Genomic DNA, 18,850 nt, shown 5'->3' on the forward strand with positions numbered 1-18,850 from the left:
CAAACAGAAACAAAAAATGTACATTCAGTTACATTATTCTATTTATTTATTATTTAATCATTCATTCATGAATTTTACATTTAAGTACAATTTACGTATTTAAGTAAAATCTTGATTTATTTAGTTATTTCTAAACGTGTTCTGTCTGGGACGGTTGCGTGGCAACAGGCGGTGGGCGGGGACAGGAGTAAAGACAGGAAGTAGTGGGCGGGTCTTCTTCCATAGTCTGCCGGCTGGAGGAGGGACGTGGGGCTGGTCTGCACAAACGCCGGCGGCACAGATTGAAACGTAAACCGTCTGAAAGAAGGCTAGATATTTTCCTACCCCGTCCGTCTCATTGCCTGTCCACCGCCTGCTTCTCACCGTGACTCGTTCGCTACTCGACGGGAAAAAATGTCCACCGTCAACTGGAAGCCTTTTGTTTTCGGCGGGCTGGCTTCTGTGACGGCGGAATGCGGTGAGTGATGCTTGGGGAGCCGGTGAGGCCGTGCTGCTGCTGCTGCTGCTGGGGGATTACTGTTAATTATTTAAATCCTAATTTTAAATTACAGTGTTAAAAGAACGCATATGTGTTACAGGGACCTTTCCAATCGACCTAGCCAAGACCAGACTGCAAGTCCAAGGACAAGTAGGCGACATCAAGTACCGAGAGATCCGCTACAGAGGCATGCTCCATGCTATAATGAGGATAGGAAGAGAGGAGGGGCTCTGGGCGCTGTACTCTGGGTCGGTATAGTGGATTTACACATGTATGATGTGGTGTCTATATATATATCAACACACACTACTCCTAACTACACAACTGTTTGAGCTCAATGTTTACACTCCTTCTTTTCTGCCTTTTCTTATTTTTCTAACAGCCATTGACCCACCCCCACCCCAAAATAAGGGAGTCTGTTTTAGATGGCCACTGTGACTATGGAGGGCGTTCTTTGTTTTCAGCAAACAAAGTTTGAAAATTGAATTTGATTTTTGCAGAATTGCTCCTGCCATGCTGCGCCAGGCCTCCTATGGGACCATAAAAATTGGCACATACCAGAGCTTCAAACGACTACTAGTGGACAGACCAGAGGGTAGGTCACACACATTTATGACAGCAACCTGTTGTTCATGTTCACAGGTCAACATGTGCACATTCCTCCTGAAGGTTACAGATGAGACACAGCTGTGTGTCTGTGTGACCTACTTAAACATGCCTCCTCATGTTCTCATTATTAGAGCTCATTGTAAGTGGCTGCAGTGAAAGTAAACTGCAACTGTCTGCACTGTATCAGATCTGCTTGCTCACAGTTACAGTCTGCCTCCCACTCTTCTCTCCTTTCAGATGAGACCCTGCTGACTAATGTGATATGTGGCGTTCTGTCTGGTGTCATCTCTTCCTCCATTGCCAACCCGACTGATGTGTTGAAGGTAGATATGTTCACACACACACATCAACACAAAGTTGTGTTGAGGAAAGATTACAGTTTGAACCAGTGGCACAGCTCTGACAGGTTTAAATGACTGTGGCGTGCATGGACAGCTGTCTGCTTTTAGTTTGGTATTTGTTTTGTTGTGTACACAGCTGTAATTATTCAGGCTTGTTTTTTGGAAGCCAAACATTTTTTAAATCATTATTGTACACTTGTGGGATTATTATTGTGCCCTTTCTAGGAGAAAGTTCCAGCTCCAGTCTGTGGGTGTGTTCTTTTGGTGGCGTGCCTAGTGGAGTGAAGTGTATCAGGGTGCTAATAAGACCCCCCACTTGTAGATTATTTATAGACTGAAATCTCAAAGGCTTAACATAGTGTTCTGTAAATGATACAGGTCTGTGACGTGGAGTTCTTATCTGAAGTCGTAATGTTTTACCCGGCTGCTTTTCACCATGCCTCCTTAATAACCTCCTTTCGGCAGTGTGTGCTTATTAAGGGTTAACAGACTAATACACTCAGCTGCAGGTTTGGAACATTGTGTTTTTGTGATGACCTGTTCTTGCTGTACCCACCTAGGCATCACAGAGCCAGGAAATGAAACTGATATTTTAACAGCAGTGATTATGAATCAAAGCAAGCCAAGTATGAGCTGGAGGATTCTGGGAATCACTGATAGAGAGAATGCTTTAGAGCATCGAGCCTGCCAAAAGTCCAGACTGCCTTTTTTTGCCTTTGCATTCCAATGAGAGCCCACTAATACACCCCCATGTTTGGCTTTGGTGAACCTACCACAATTGTTTCAAGTTCAGCTACCTCTCTCTCTCTCTCTCTCTGGTCTCCTAGATCCGCATGCAGGCTCAGGGAAATGTGATCCAGGGCAGTATGATGGGCAACTTCATCAACATCTATCAGGAGGAGGGAACAAGAGGACTGTGGAAGGTACACAAAACCTAAACATATGTGCTTACTACAATGCTGTCACATACTGCAGACTCAAATCTTCCTTTTTCTCCCTCTGCACCAGGGTGTCTCTCTCACAGCTCAGAGGGCGGCCATTGTGGTCGGGGTCGAGCTACCGGTCTATGATATAACCAAGAAGCACCTGATCCTGTCTGGTTACATGGGGGACACGGTGTACACACACTTCTTGTGAGTATCGTGGAGACACCCCTTCTGTCTAACATGTGATGTAATATTATGACTGGAAGGAAATTGCTATCGGGTCAAGTCTTATTTTATAACATCAGATGATTACAAGCCTGAAAAGTAAGGACGCAGACATGTACTTAGTTTGAAAAGCCAGTGACACATTTAAGGTCAAGTTCAAAGACCCTGTGATAAAAAAACATCTTAAATGCAGCATGGTAATTTCTAGATATGCACAGAGAGGTGAGTTGGTGCTGAGTTTGTACTCCAGCCAAACATTTTAGTGTATTCATAGCTGCAGATTTCCTGTGTGTGTTTGGATACACTCTAAAATATTTTCTGCTTATATTAATGGCAGCAGTGCACACACACACCTGCCTCAGCAATGACTGTGGTGTTGTTAGGAAAATAAACATTTGGGCTTGCGGTCTACAGGTCCAGCTTCTTGTGTGGCCTGGCCGGGGCTTTGGCCTCAAATCCAGTGGATGTAGTCCGGACACGTATGATGAACCAAAGAGGAGGAGCACTGTACCAGGGAACTCTGGACTGTTTACTGCAGGTCAGTCACAACAAGTGAATGAGGATCACTGTTTACTTGTTACTGTTATAACGTGAAAGCAACTTACTCTGGGCATACAGTCTGTAACAAGGGTTTTTACTACAGTGAAAAAAGCAGCATGAGGATGTTCTTCATTTCTAATGGACTAAAATTAGCATGTTTGCCCAGTGTCTGTTTATATTACTGCTAATCAGAATCCAGAAAAATGCCTGTGACTGCTGTACCATTTGACCTGAGAGTGAGTGCCTGTTAGGGTTAGTGGGTTTGCAGTGAGGTGTAAACATGTTTTATTGCAGCCAACACTTTCCAAATCTTTCACTTAATAGTCAGCATAATGTTGCCATATAAAGTACCATTATGTGTTCATATCAGAATCAGAATCGTGTTTATTGCCATGTAAGTGAAGGGGATTCACATTACTAGGAATTTGCCTTAGTGATTGGTGCATACATAAGAACATATAATAATTAACATGGAATAAGATAAAATTAAGGTAAATAATCTAAAGTAAGGCTAAATTGATTTTGCCCTGTGATGTTAAATAATTCATCAAATATGGAGATATAAAATATAAATAAATAAATAAAATATAACGCTGTATGATTCCCAGTCCCAGCTAAAAAAGGCCTAGAGAGGACTTTAACAAGGATCATCAGAGGACATTGAGATCAAATGGGTTTTTAGTATGTGTTGTTTTATTAATATTGTTTTTTTTTTTTTTTTTTTTTTTTTTTTTTTTACAGACGTGGCGCTCCGAGGGCTTCATGGCCCTCTACAAAGGTTTCTTTCCCAACTGGCTCCGCCTGGGACCGTGGAACATCATTGTATCCTTTAACCAACTCATTAATGCACCGGTCTGTTTACATATGTGCTCGGTGATGCAACATTGTCTGATGCTGAGAAATCAGCAGGGAAAAACTTCTGTTACACCTTCAGTGACGTACAGCATTCTTTCCTGGAAGAAAGCTCAGTTTAATACTGCCTAATTCTTTTATGTAACTTTATGGAACCACTGCCTTATTACCCCATTGCCTGTGGTTGGAGGGGCTATGTGAGGAGAGGGGGAACAATGAACTATATGAAAGTCCTAAGATCTGATTAAAGATGATTGAGCAGGAAAAGGCATGAGCTGCAGATATTCATCGCTCTCCACCCAGGCTTGAAACGTATAATGAGATTATTGTCTTGTTTCAGACTGAGGTAACAAGGAAATGTAGCAAAGGAGGCTTTGAGTTAAAAGTTACAGAAAACCCCAACATTCCACTCCTCTCTGCCTATGTTCCTTTACTCTGTTCTCAGTTCTTCCTTACGTATGAGCAGCTGAAAAACATCAATGTGTGACGTGAGCGCCACAGCAAAGAAGAGACGAATATGAGGAAACGCTCCAAGGCGAGCTGCAAGGACCAAAATCAGGAACGGCTGGATGTTGATGGAACCAGCAGGGGAAGGGGGTACACAGATGTAGATGTATGTTAAGGGCTGGCGGGAAGGAGAATTTGCCTGATTCCTGTTAGGGCTACATGTCGCCTGAAACTGAAGTGTGGAGTCTGTGACATGCACTCATCCATATGCTACTTTAGGCTTAACTGCTCATTTAATTTACTGGCCCCTCGGATTCATCTCACTGGAAATACATTTAGGATGTATCAGTCCCAGACACATGTTTAGTTCAATTATAAACTGGATTTTATGTCACAAGGAAAACGCACGCAAGTTTGCAGGCTTGCAGGCATCACACTTGAAGTACTCTCTAAGTCGAGCGAGTGCCTTTGTTCGTGGGAGCTGCATAAGGACTGAGAATGTTGGATAGCAGCTGATTACCGGTATACCATTCCCTTTTTGAAAGCATAGATGTGTGAAGTTACTAAATCTAGACAATGATTGGGTGTAAAAGAAGTGTGTGTATGCGCAGAAGTGCTTTCTTGCTTGCACTATTAGGTATATATACATATATAGGTGTACTGTAGTGGACAGCAGTTACATCAACAGCCTGAAAACCAGTGTAGTGTTGTGTGTATGTAGTGAGGTCCATCATGCTTGAATGTGCAGACAGTAAATATAACCTTGGGCAGCTGGGGAGGTTGACATTGTGCTCTGCATTCTTATGTTAGCATGTAGGTGAGTGAAAAGTTATGTAAACCTGCATATTATGCTCCACACACTTCTGGGTTCAGATTGGGCAGATTAGGTGCTTGATGCCTAATCTAAAAGTATATTTTCATATAACTGCATGCCTGTCTGGGAGCTTTCATTATGAGGTGTGTGTGAGCTGTCACTGCTGCCAAAGTGTAATTTTGCTATCGTTTTTATGTTGATACAAATGCTGCTGGATTCCTGTATGTTTGACATTAAAGGGGAAAATGTCAAATATGTCAAGTGTTATTCTGTGCAGACACCACATGGTGGCGCTGTGGAGCCGCACCACATGCTTAGACACCTCTACTCGACCCAGTTAAAAAAAACACCAATAGCTGTTTATGACTTTTTTCCCAATTCCCAGCCCACAACTCTGAGGCCAAGAATCTAGCACAGTTGTGTTTCAGAGGGAATGCCCGTTTCTTTCAAACACACACACACAATCACACAGCATCTCACAAACTTATGAATGATTCAGGGGAATCTAAGATTTAATTGTTTTATTTCTGTGGGGTAAATTCCCAGTTTTCCTTCATCAGAGCTTTTTGAGGACAAAATAAGAGCTCAAGGGAGAAGAGAGGGAAGTGTTGCAGTCTCTGTGTGGATCTGTGCCTCGCTGTTTTATTTAGGGAGCATCACCGTGGGACTTATTACTTGTGTGAGAGCCGTTATTGTTGTATCTGCTTCATCTAAGCCACCATGTGTCGCATTGCCATGTTGTTGGTGGTGTGACGGAGCATGGTTGTGTGGAATAACTCAGTTCCAAGTAGAGCGTGATGGTGGAGCTTGTGTACAGTATCAACAGGACACGTACAGCACAGACACAAAGGGGCGCACAGCAGTGCAACACCAGCTGATATCTTTGTCAGATCCAGGAGAGGATGGTCCCACACTGTCCATAAGGAGCACTGGATCAAGGAGAATAAGAATAACGTGTGGCTCGTGCCGAGATTTGGCATCTATAAGTTGGCAGTATAGTGTGCTGCCTGGCATCATGTCCCTGGCACAGTCCTCTACATACTGGACAAGTATGGCCACAGGGGATTCCAGCAGTCACAGACATGCTACATTATGGGTATTATTTGCTGCTTGGCCTAAGGGTACATTCGGCTGGTTCCATTGTGTTCCAGGGATCAGAGTGAGCTTTTGTGTCAGAGGGATAAGGCTCTGCTCCACTCCAAACACCCTGCCCTGTTTCTGTCCTTGTTTTTCTTTTTTTTTGTTCTTTCAGCCGTTTCTCAGATGAAAATGCTGCAACATACACACACGCACACAAATAAATAGACGGATATTGCACAAGCGGATGGAAATGTAGACAAGGAAAAAAAAGGATCATAGTCGGTTGATCCATTTGAAACAAGGAGTGAGCTGCTCCTAGGCTCTGCAGTGCTGACAAAGAAAGAAAGCACAGAGCTATTGCCTTTTATATTTTTTTTGCTCAGAATTGCATTTGAGATATGGGACAAGGAGCTTTTTCCTTAACGCTCAAAAGATGCCTGGCTATTTAGTTTAAGTAAAATGAATTACTTTTTTCCCCCTGCTGAAAATACACTCTTAGCAGGCCACAGATTTGGCCTGAAAACACCTTATTTAGGGGGCTATGTGCAGACGATGTGCAGCTTTCTGTCATTTAAAACTGCGCCTGTAGTAAATATTTGTGATAAATTGCACAGCTATGCGTGAAGAACAAGCTGACAAAGTGAGGATTTCAAACAAGGCAGGGGGGAGAGATCCTTCAAAGATGTCATATGATGCTTTAGGAACTGAGATGATTGTATTGTACATTTTGAGGAAAATCCCTCTGAGGCCCTGCTGGAAGATAATAAAATGTAAAGAGCTTTGAAAAAGCTTTGGAAAACACATTTATTCACTATTCTGACAAAAGTAGATAATAATTATACTTTTATGTCTGTGTGCTAAATACAGCAGGAGTGAACAGATAGAATATGTTCAATGAGCACAAAATCAATCAAAACAATTAGACAACAAGTCACCAGTTTACAGTGAAAATAGTTCTATGCAGGCCTGTTAAACTAATATTCATGTTCATGGTTTGCTTGCTATGTGGCTGCTTCCAGGTGTGTAACATTGATGCTAAGCTAAGCTAAGGACCTGTTGGAAGAATTGTTGGTGATTGAGAGTGTGAAGTATAACTCTTAACAGTTTAACATGCATGTGACACGACGGACGCTTTTCACACTCAATGGCTGCCATCTTTGTTCCTTAGCACAGGGGGATGAACCATTAGTGTCAAACACTTTTTCAGACAGTCTGTGCACATTTATTAGTATGATCTGATTGGAATATGCAAATTGTAGTGTTTAATTTAGTGTGTACACAATATATCACAACACTATAGGACGCACCTGAAAGGAGACATAAATATTCATTCAGTGCACACACACCTCTTGGTTTTTTTTTTCACCAGTACACAAACTGTTCCCACTTTGACATGCAAAAAATGCATTTCTATGTTTTTATTGTTACTTTACATCACATTTTCTATCATCAACTCACAAACTGAGAAAGGTGCCCCAAGTTTCTCATCCAGTTACACCCTGTGTCGACAATCCATGTTTACTGAAACTCCTTATCCAGACAAACAACAGACCCACTAATCACAGTACAGTCGACCTACATTTACACAACACTGGAAGGGGACTGGGACCCCAGGGAGACAGGATCACAAGGATGAGCCGCTGGTAATGCTGCTCCATTGTTCCATTAAGATGGGAACAGGCCAACAGAGTGAATGTTAAAGGAGATAAAGTGAGGGGAGATTTGTTCCACATGCTGCCTTCTTTGATTCTCCAAGAGTCAGCGAAAGTTAAGTTGTGTCACTTGACGCCTCTTTTATTTACTTTGAAAAATGTATAAAAGTTGAATGACCTTTGAGTGTGTTTTGAAAAGAACAATTTGACATTTTGGGAGTATGCTTATCCCTTTTATTGTACAAAGTTAGATAAGACGATTGAAAGTGGGTCTGGGTGTTAGACCTGCAGCCAGGAGATTTGTTAGGCTACAGAATAAAGCCTGGAAAGAGACAGAAACAGGGCTTGCCAAAGGAAGAAAAATTCATTTGTTGTACAATTTTACACAATTACACCTCATTTGTTTGATAGTCTGAAAAATTGTGAGTAAAGTTGATACATTGTTGTTTTCTCAGCCAGGTTAAGTTAGGATTAGCTAACCTGCTGCTGTCATTGATATTTTTTACTCTGCAAATGATTTAGTGTGTCTGTGAAGCATTGCTGCTACATTTAAGCACTATACATACAGCACTATAATTGGACACACAAAAATGACTAGACTGCAAATGAGCAGGAAAGGCTGCCATCATACCGTCACTAAGTCCTTGTCAGATATGTTCATTCTTATGTAATTCCAGGGGATAAACACTAGGCAGAGCTCATGAGCTTTCCTCCTGCTAAGACATGCAAACAGAAGGAGTAAACACACCATCTGCCTGTCCCCAGCCGCCAGACTCTGTCTCTCTCTTTCTCCCTAACCCGCTCAGTCACAGCTCCCTCATTAATATCCCAGCTTCTGATAAGGAATAAATATTCAAATATTCAACGGTATCAGTTTCCTTGGACGCCTGATTTAAAATTCCTTGCCCTCAGGCACAACAGGCAAAGCATGCACAATCCACACAAACACACACACACACAGGACTCTGATGTGTGTTATTGGCGTTAGTGGGATTGCAGGCTGACACAGGAGCCCTCCCACATACATATAGCTGCTGTTCTCCACTTCTTTACCTCTGGCTTTGGCCCCTTTAAAAAAAACAGGAGGAGGATAGGATGGAGGATAAAGTGGGTGGGAGAAGTGAAAGACTAAGGTGGGGAATTGGGATAAAAATGAACTGATGGAAAGAGATGTTTGACGGAGTCAACAGGGAGATGTGGAGGAAACTTTGTTGGAACTCATCTGTGGAAGCCAGGATGAGAGAATGAAGAAAGAGAATAGAAGATGACAGGAGGAGAGGGGATCGGTAGGAGAGAGGAGAGGATGCAACTCATGTCCTGATTCTCTGCTGTGCTCCAATTATCATCCATATGAAGCCTCTAAGACAGTGGTTGTCAGCCGCTGTGCCAAGGACTCCAGACACAAATGAGCTGTGAGAAGCGGGGTTATTGGTCCTGATAATTTGACTTGAGAACAGTCTGTGAAGGTGCAATATATACATTCAGCCCACATCTCATACAAACACGAGAAAGAAACAGTATAAGAAGCTTAAAAATCAGTTGCAGCTTTTCATGTCAATGTGTGGTCAACAGGTGACGGGCCGTGGTGGGTTTGGAACATTTCACATGGTGGTAAAGGGGTTCTGACAGAGAGGGAGAGCAGCATGCGGTGCTAAATGATGTCTTTTGTCTTCATCTCCTATCAGTGGTCTATTTGTGTCCTTCTCTGTCTTTCCTGGTCTTCTGTTTCACTCCCTGGTGAAATTCTCTCCAATCTTTTGCAACATCTTAATGAAAAACTGTATTTTTGAGCATTTTTCTTCATTTTAGATTTGCAGCCCCAATAGTCTGAACTACACTGTAGCATCCATGTGATACATGACGCTGTATTTAAAGGTCTCGCCTGACAAAAATAACTATACCTGCTGAGATCAATAAAAGACATCAAGCTAAAACTAAACATATTTTTGGAAAAATACTTATGGAGCCTAGCGAAAGTTCAAGCAGGAAGACCTTCTATATTATTTCTGACTATCACAGCCAGCTTCCTGGGTCACTCCCTCCTCCCTCTTCTCCTATTAACTCTCTCCTCCCTTCCTCTTCATACTTCCTTTTACTCTCTTCCCTTTCTATGCTCTAGTCAGCTGATTAATAGAAGCACTTCCTTCTCCTATCAGTGACCATGTCCTTGCTCATGCAGCCAATCACATTCATGTGTAAAATTTAAAACATGATCTCTCCACTGTCAGGGTTAATCCTTTCAGATTGAACCCTCAGCCCTCCTCCACCCCCAGGCTCCACCAGTCAGAAGTTCAGGCCAGGTCAGCTTCTGGTCCTCCCCTTCATCCAGCTCCTCTCCATCACCACTAGGTCTAGATGATGTCATTCAGGGTCTTAATGAAAGTCTTGTAATGTAAGACTTTATTTCTGTGCTGTTTATCTTAACTATTTTTACATCTTTATAACACTATGTCTATGGGTGACAGCTGCAAAAAATGCATTATATACATTTACTGATGAGGTACAGAATCAGTTAATGTTCTCTCAGGATGGATTTCACATACACAAGCTTGTTACAGTACATTACAGCCAGGATACAGCTGAAACTTAAGTCAGAGATTTACAGGTATGGTAGGAGATTTCATTCTGATGCACTTTTTGTTAAATTAGTGTAACTTCTCTTTACAATCCGATAGCAACTGATTAGTTCGGCAGTTTCGCTTTAAAACGAAGAATATGAATCATCTGTGGAAGCTATAAAACGCTAAAAACATCAGCCAACCCTACGAGGCGCCCCTGCACGTAGAGTTGGCTGGTTGGTTGCTCTCTTCCTGCTCTGCGTGCACCAGATTTAACATTCACATTTTGTTCTTTGGAATTTTAAAACCACCAAGCTACTTTAACCACAGAGAGGGACTGCTTCCTGTATTTATGTACTGTTCCTGTACTAAAAGAAGAAATAAATCAGCAGACTAATAAGGCCTAGAAGTAAAGACAGTCTTTTCATTGGTTGCATGCCTCTCTGTTACAAACCAGCCTCTTCTAGTGCAAATGTCTCAGGGGGTCATGGACTCAGTAAACCAATGTGTTTGCCTAATGACATTTATTTCATATATATATAATATATAATTCAATTTCTTTTCTCCAATAGCCATCAAGTCACCTTAACCATCTGTGTTATTACGGCTTATGTTTAATCATTGTCATAAATCACAAGGTGATGTTCACTAGTTTCATTAATATTATTATTAATAATATTATTTCTCATGTAGTCTCAGATTGCTGTAATGGCTTGAAATCTTTAGGCCCTCATCAGCAGCAGGATGTAGGTCAGTTGTCATGGAAATGCATCAGTTTATGTTCTAGCTTATTATCTGTACTGCTGGCCACTAAATGATCTGAATCACATGCTTTGGCCTTTACAGTCCTCAAATCTGTAGACTGAAAGCTAAATTCAAACTGACCCATATTTGCAAAGAGTCTGATGGCTTCCTCTGTGTGCTGATGCTCCTACAGTCTTAATACTTGCAGTGTGAATCATGTTTTTTTGCCTAGATAAGCAGGCGCCTGCGTTCCATCAGGTCAGCATCCTAAAGGATTTTATATTTGCAACAGAGAGTGAATTCTAAAGACACAGTTCATCCTGCTCTTACTGCTTTTTTTGTGTGTGGCTTTATAGGTTCGACCGTGAGTTCACCTCACCGTGTCAAATGAGTCAAGTAGGCCAGGCACTGATCAGTAATAATACACACAGAGCAGACACAGATGGAGAAACAGAGATACAGTGCAACTCTTCTCCTGTCTCAATAAGAGTCACATGTCTTCTAAAAGCATGAGGCTTCGTATCACACAGTAATCTGCTGAGGGAACAATTGCTCCACTGTCTTTGCAGACTGGCAGAGGTGAGAGGACCATCACCCCCCCCCTTTCCTCTCTGCTCCAGTCCGACACAGAAAACTCACATTTCAAACAAAACCCCAAAATCTTGAGAAACCATCTTCTGATCACTCCCCAGATAGTCTATTTATTTGATTAACTATGTGGACATCTTTGAATAAATATCAGCAGTCACATAAAACAAAAAACAAAAATCATGTGACACAGAAAAAAAGATCAGATTTGTGCTGATTAATAGGAGGCATTCAAAATGAATCTCTTTGCCTGTGTTGCAACTGTCTCCTCCTGAGAGCTACACAACTCCAAAATCCTTCACAGCGACACAAACTCTGACAGTTTAGTAACTGGATTTCTTGGAAGTGTTTGCCAATATAAGGTCACAGCACCAATTAAAATCCCACAAGCATGTCCTCGGAAAGCTTAGCCGAGTGACCTCTGCTCACACAGTGGGGGCACTTTATTGTTTAAAGACATACACACAAGGACACACACAAAGCTCAATCTGTCATGCACCCTGCCTGCAAAGTGTTATTTAAGTGGGGAGCTAAAACTATATAAAAGCCTATACAGCAGGATGCAGGACCTTCCTTCCTGTTACGATAGTTGTAGTGCTCAAATGGACATTTAAAGAAAGATTAGTTTCAGCATATCACACACAAATAACACAATAGAATGTTTCTCATTGTGTATTGACGTGTGTTATGGATGCAGGGGCATCTTTCCCCGCCATGATATAAATTCACATCAGGTAGGAGGACGGGTGGTGTATGTGGTATTGTTTCCATTGTAAAGTTGTATAAATCGTTGTGGCTGTCATGAAAATGATGCATGAAACAAAACATTAAAATATGTGATGCAAAGTGGTGCAAATTAATAAACTATTCCAACTGATGTGCATCAGTTTGACATTAATGCTGCCTGTCCTGAAGAAAAGTTAGTGTCCATAAAACAACCAGTTTAAAATGATATGTCACTATGTCTGGAAGGTGGTGCAGGACAAAGTGGGTTTAGTAATATGGATGGATGGATGACTATGACTATGATGACTGAGTTGCAACTACTTGGTTAGGTTGAGGAAAAGGTCATGATCGGATCACAGCTGACCCTTCTCACACTGGACGTGGACTCTTTGAGCCACTTCCTTCAGGCAGGAGGTTCCAGAAGAACCAGAACCTCACATCACAAGAACAGCTTCTTCCCCCCTGCTGTTGTGGACTGTTGAACTGTAATTAATACACTGCTCTGCACTGTCACTTCACAATGACACTTTAGTATAGTCACTGCACAATGATGACTATTTGCACTGTTTACTTCCATCTTGCACTACTTTGCACACCTAGTACCACCTCACCGATCCATGTGGTACCTGTTACACTGTTACACTCTTTCATATCAGGGTCTATGTTTGCCATTACAACCACTACTCATGTTCGGTTCTGTTCATTGTATGTCTGTAATGTCATGTCAATTTATACTCTTACTTTTAGATTACATTATTTACCTTATTTCGCTTTAATTGTTATATGTTTTATGTGCACCAATCACTAAGGCAAATTCCTAGTAATGTGAAACCTCTTCACTTACATGGCAATAAACACGATTCAGGTTAAAACTTACCTTTTCACAACATTAAACATGACGTGACAAGGCAAGCTACTCCCATTGCAACAGGAACCATCGTATTTGTGTGTAAGTTAGTGAATATAAATAATCACTTACTTACACACAAACACGGTTGATTAAACGCACCAGATCTCTATAAGGATGTAAGGAGATGCAGCAAAAGATGGACATTCATGCCTTTATCCCTCAGGAGTTGAGCTAAAATTACAATCTATGCTGCTTCACCTTTTCTAACCCACTGAAACAAACAAAATATTTTGTGTAAAGATGAAAAAACTCAGGATTAGTTATTTAAAAAAGCTTTTTTTAACAGTAAAAGTTTTGCTAAAAACAGACATTTGCCTTCATACGAAAAGCTACATGTTTAAGGAAAAGAAACTACGTCGATGCATCTATCTGGTTTGCATGTCTTCATTCAATGCAGGCTGTAGGGACAAAGTACATTAGCACTGGCTTTTGTGTTGCCTCATACAGCATAAATATGTGCAGATGAATTGAACCTGCAGGACAAAGTGTGTCTCCCTGACTGACAGCATGGTTTCTTTTTACTTTCCCTCTCAAACCAAATAATAAATGAAAAATTCATGAGCTCACAGTCAACACAGCAGCTGACACAAACAGGACAGAGCGTGTGCTCTCACCAGCGAGAATAAAAACATTAAAGGGAGCAGAGGTTGTGCGACTTCATTGGGTTAAAAGAAAAAAAAACCCCTGCAGGGCATGTAGCTCCATGACAAAGGTCGGCTTTTATTTTTTCTCTCTGTTACAGATGTATTCTGCACACACACACACAAACTCAAAGGTCTGTAATACTGTACACTCTGCAGATGTACAGCAAGTGAAAGTACAAGTTGTCACTGCAATGGACAAACACACACACACATGTATACACAGAGTGACTCCCATGGTGGATTTGTGTCCTCGCAGAGAGGAGCTGTAATGGGAGGCATGCATCACCAATCTTGGTATTAAGCCCTCATTCCAGTGATAAAGTACTTAGTGTTTGTTCATCACTTCCAGTCTGTGCAGATCAGAGTGACACAGATTCTACAGAGTGGCACAACAGAGAGGTGCTGATCATGCTGGTGTTTCTATGAGAGATCCTTTCACTCCACAAACATCTGGTTTAAGCTAATAACAAGGTGTTGGTCACAGCTGATGGTTGGTGACAACATTTGACAGCAACCCTGTTTGACTGAAACAGCACTCTATGCTGGAAAGTCGTTTCCCTTTAACCAAAACACGGAAATTTCTCCATACAGATCCAGACTTCATTGCTGTTGTGCTTCACTGACTGTTGGAACACCTGGAGCGCAAAGACACCTATGCAAAGCTGCTTTTTATTGACTTTAGTTCGGCTTTTGATACGATCTTGCCAAACACACTCTTGCTGAAGCGGTGCAGCCTTGGACTGAATAACTCAGTCCACTGCTCTTTACACACTTTACAACCCATGAATTTTCTTCCTCCTTCCCCTCTAATCACATCATCAAATTTGCAGATGACACAACTGTGCTTGGTCTCATAACAAACAACAGTGAGACTGCATACAGAGAGGAGGTGGGACTACTGGCAGGCTGGTGTAAAAAACATTACCTGACTCTAAACATCAAAAAGACAAAAAAATTATTGTGGACATTTGTTAATCAAACCATTCCAGTCACTCACCCCTCTACATTAACAGAGAGCTAGAAGAGAGGGCGACCAGCTATAAATTCCTGGGCCTGACTGTGTCGGAGGATCTGTCCTGGGGCAATAACACCCCCTCAGCTGTAGGGAAGGCCCAGCAATGAGAGCCAAACATCCCCAGAGGCTGTGCCATATAGAGCGTGCTAACCTATGGTCTGTGGTTCCCCAGCTGCACTGAAGCAGGAAAGCAGGCAATCCAAAGGGCGGTGAAAACTACTGGTAAAATCATCGGGACCGACCTCCCAGAGATTAATAAGACGTACACGTCCTCCCATTACCTGTGTAGGACACACAACATCATAAAAACAGCAGTTCTACCCAGCACACTGTATGTTCCACCTGCTGCCCTCAGGAATAAGGTACAGATCCCTTCCAGCCAGAACCACCAGAATGGCCAACAGCCTGTCCCCAGGCAGTCAGACTAAACGAGCACTGCCTCCCCTCTCCACCCACTTAATTCTCACCCATCATGCTCCATTCTTCTGCAACAGCCATATCTGTGAACTGGACTTTGTATTGCTGCAGCACACACAGCACTACACATATTGGTTATTTCTCACACACAATGTACGGTGTATTCTTTACTTGTTACATGCTGGTCCTGTAGTGTGTCTGTTTACATTCATAGGCATCCACACTTTATGGGATTGCACTTGATAACTGCATTATACTCTATGTTTTTCATTTATTGATAATGCTGTAATGTAATCTCGTTGTTATTTACAACAATGACAATACGTTATTGTAACTATGTATCGTGATACTCATGGCGTCATAGTGTCTGTGACAAGGTCCACAATGTACACGCTCACAGATGTCTGACATGATAAAGACTCTGCAGTATAGCTTAGCTAATGTGCAACTGTTTCATGGAAGCAATCTGCCATACTCAATGTAAAGATTGCCATTCTTTATAATCTCTTATCTAATACACATGTGTAGAGATTAGGATAAATTTCCGGTACAAATCTCGCTTTTTATATTCAGATCAATCCAAAGAACCAGACAACCTTTGTCCAGAGACAGATCTTTAGACTTTTAAAAAGAACACTGGGGCACAGCTGCTTTTGCACAAGCACATCAATATCAGAGGCCTGTTCTTGATACTTTATGCATTCAGCACGATAAACTACCCCAGAAGGAATGTAGAAAATGTACAAACATTTGGTTTGTATTTCTTCAGTCCCAGAAGATCTGCAGGTCTGTTTCAGTCTCACTAACTGAGCTCTTCACCCAGGCGTGAAGTTGAAACTGGAACAGTGTCAGTATACCAACACATATGTGGAGCAACACAGTGTGTCTGCCTCACCAGATGTCATTTGACATGTGGGTGGCATGACTGTGGATGTCAGTGTCAGTGATTTACAGCAAGATATTACACTGAAGTCTGCCACAAAAAAAAAAAAAAGATGTTGCCACACATGATGGTCAGTTCGTCAGTGCACCTCTTTGGTGCCAACAAGGTATGTGTAGGGTTAAATTTGGATTTCTGTCACCAACATAAAAAAAAGCCAGTCATTTATTTTAGTTGTAGATAACATGCAGCTGCAACTTTTATATAGTTCCTTCCAAGTGCGCATGAAGGAGGAGCTCCACAGTGCGTCTGCATAGAGGATTGTTCTTTTTCATCTTCTCTAAAACCTCCCTGCACATTTGGTTCATGCAACCAGCTGAAATGTGCGCACATATAGTAAGTGCATATACTACCTATAACTTGATCAAAGCATATGTTTACATTTGGTTTGACACTAAAAGTAAACAGAAGGCCATAATGTTGGTTTTATTAGATGTCTAAGGGGGGAGAACACACTGAAAGCACACACAGGTGAAAGCCTGATGGCTGACTGTGGGAAAGAGAGAGACTCCTTTGTGGCTTATTACATGCTCTAAGCTTCTCTGTCACTGCTGACACCATGTGAAGACCATCATGCGTTAAGTTTTACTGCTAGGGGGATGAGTACTGTAATAATTACTTTAACCGCTTTAATTACTGTGAGGGTTTTAGTAAAAGGAGGAGCAGAAGAGAATGAGACGGAGGGAGGAACTGAATTAGGAAAAGTTGCGTTCCCTCACAGTGAATCCTTTATAGCTCCACTGTGAGGCCTAGAAAACATGTTGACACAGAATAACCGTCCCGTTGCTGTCTCCCACCGGATGAGACCACATTATTAGCTTTTGCACGGATTTGGCGATGATCCTGACCCCGGCCAAGGTGAAAGCGTATCCGACTGAAACGCTAGCAGTGCTGCTATGTGTGTGTGTGTGTGTATGAGTGTGAGGCCAACATGTCAAGTAAACACTTTCCAGGGAGCAGCAAAGATTGCAACAGAGAGACGAATCTTTTCTTACATAAAGGAGGGAGTGAAAAAGAAATGATAAATGCATGTGGGAGGCAGGCAGTGTGATATCTTTATGGTGAAAGAACACAGAGGATGGAAGAAGGGATACATGACGTGCAGGAGTTCATGTGTGGAGGAGACATGAAGCGAGGGAAGGAGGAGGAGAGGAAAAGTCCAGCAGACATTTTAAATCACTGCAGACATGTTCGATCTAGAGGGCCACATGGATATTTAACATCTGTAAAATGTTACCAAAAGCACAGACACACACGCTGTGAAAGCTGATAGTATGTTATCAGTGCTTTCAATCATAAGAAATGTTCTCATTTTAACTCTGAACTCCAACATGTGTTTTTCTGCTCCTGTGTGACCTCACCATGTGTGATGTCTACCAGCAGCGTCCACAAGAGCATGAAACCACACTCAGATACACGTCATGACATCCTTAGACAGTAGAAATACACATAACTGTGCTGATGTCTATTAGACCGTTAGACCATTAGAGAACCAAGGACAAGAGAGGAAGATGGCCTAGGGGCGACTAAACATCCTGGTCTTGCTCTACAGCCTGGACACTGGGCTATAGCCTGAGGGCTGTGGTTTAGTCATTTTACAGCTGCCTAATGTTGAAGAGGGGGCCAGTCTCAACTCTCTATCTCTCAGCAGGGAGGGAAACCAAGCAGAAGGTTAGAGGGGGTAAAGAAACAGAGACAGTGGAATAGACAGTCTGCAGAGGAAGCTGCAGATGAAAGAGAGAGAGGAGAGATGTGACACATTTTACAACAGGCTGTTTTCTAATCTAATCTAATCTAACTGTGTCCTGGCATTGCAGGAATTTTGTAATTGAATGTGTACCTGGCTTTTAAGTTATAAAATAGGAGGATGGTGGACAGCATGCACTGTTGAGCTGGCTGCCAGAACTTCCCGTGTAGGACTTCTTCCAAACACTACTTAAAACTACGTCCTGAAAAACAAACACAAGTGAGGTGGGTCTACTGAAACAATGATGTAGGTAGCCACACATCAAAGCACAAGGCTCAGACCTGAGAGCACTGATCACAAGCTGATTTGATTCCTGGTTGTTCCTAATCCTGAAGTTGGATCTTGAGTTTCTCTAAGTAGCCCCTTCAAGGCCCTTTAGAGTTATTGGGTCTGATATACTTTGCTCCAGTCCTTTGCAGAAGATCATGGGTGCTGTGACAACACAGACAATTCAAGCATTTTTGGGAAATTCTCTCAAAAAAGGAATCTAATATTTCCAGACAACGGTCCTTTGATGGGATTTCATGATGTAGCATCACAAGAAGAATCTTTTATTAAAGCACCCGCTGAACCCAAAGTTTCTCTGGAAAACATAGG

General features: G+C 42.0%; 1 protein-coding gene across 1 annotated transcript; it reads left to right on the forward strand.

The window, feature by feature from the left end:
* Positions 1–237: 237 nt before the first annotated feature.
* Positions 238–5,487, forward strand: LOC114450335 (kidney mitochondrial carrier protein 1). The gene is made up of 9 exons (XM_028428369.1): positions 238–457; positions 579–726; positions 979–1,073; positions 1,325–1,410; positions 2,256–2,351; positions 2,437–2,561; positions 2,994–3,117; positions 3,861–3,941; positions 4,417–5,487. Exons 1-9 carry the CDS (start codon positions 394–396, stop codon positions 4,456–4,458), a joined length of 861 nt encoding a protein of 286 aa, XP_028284170.1. The 5' UTR covers positions 238–393; the 3' UTR covers positions 4,459–5,487.
* Positions 5,488–18,850: the final 13,363 nt, after the last annotated feature.

This window comes from Parambassis ranga, chromosome 17, assembly GCF_900634625.1.
Source record: "Parambassis ranga chromosome 17, fParRan2.1, whole genome shotgun sequence".
Lineage (NCBI taxonomy): Eukaryota > Metazoa > Chordata > Actinopteri > Ambassidae > Parambassis > Parambassis ranga.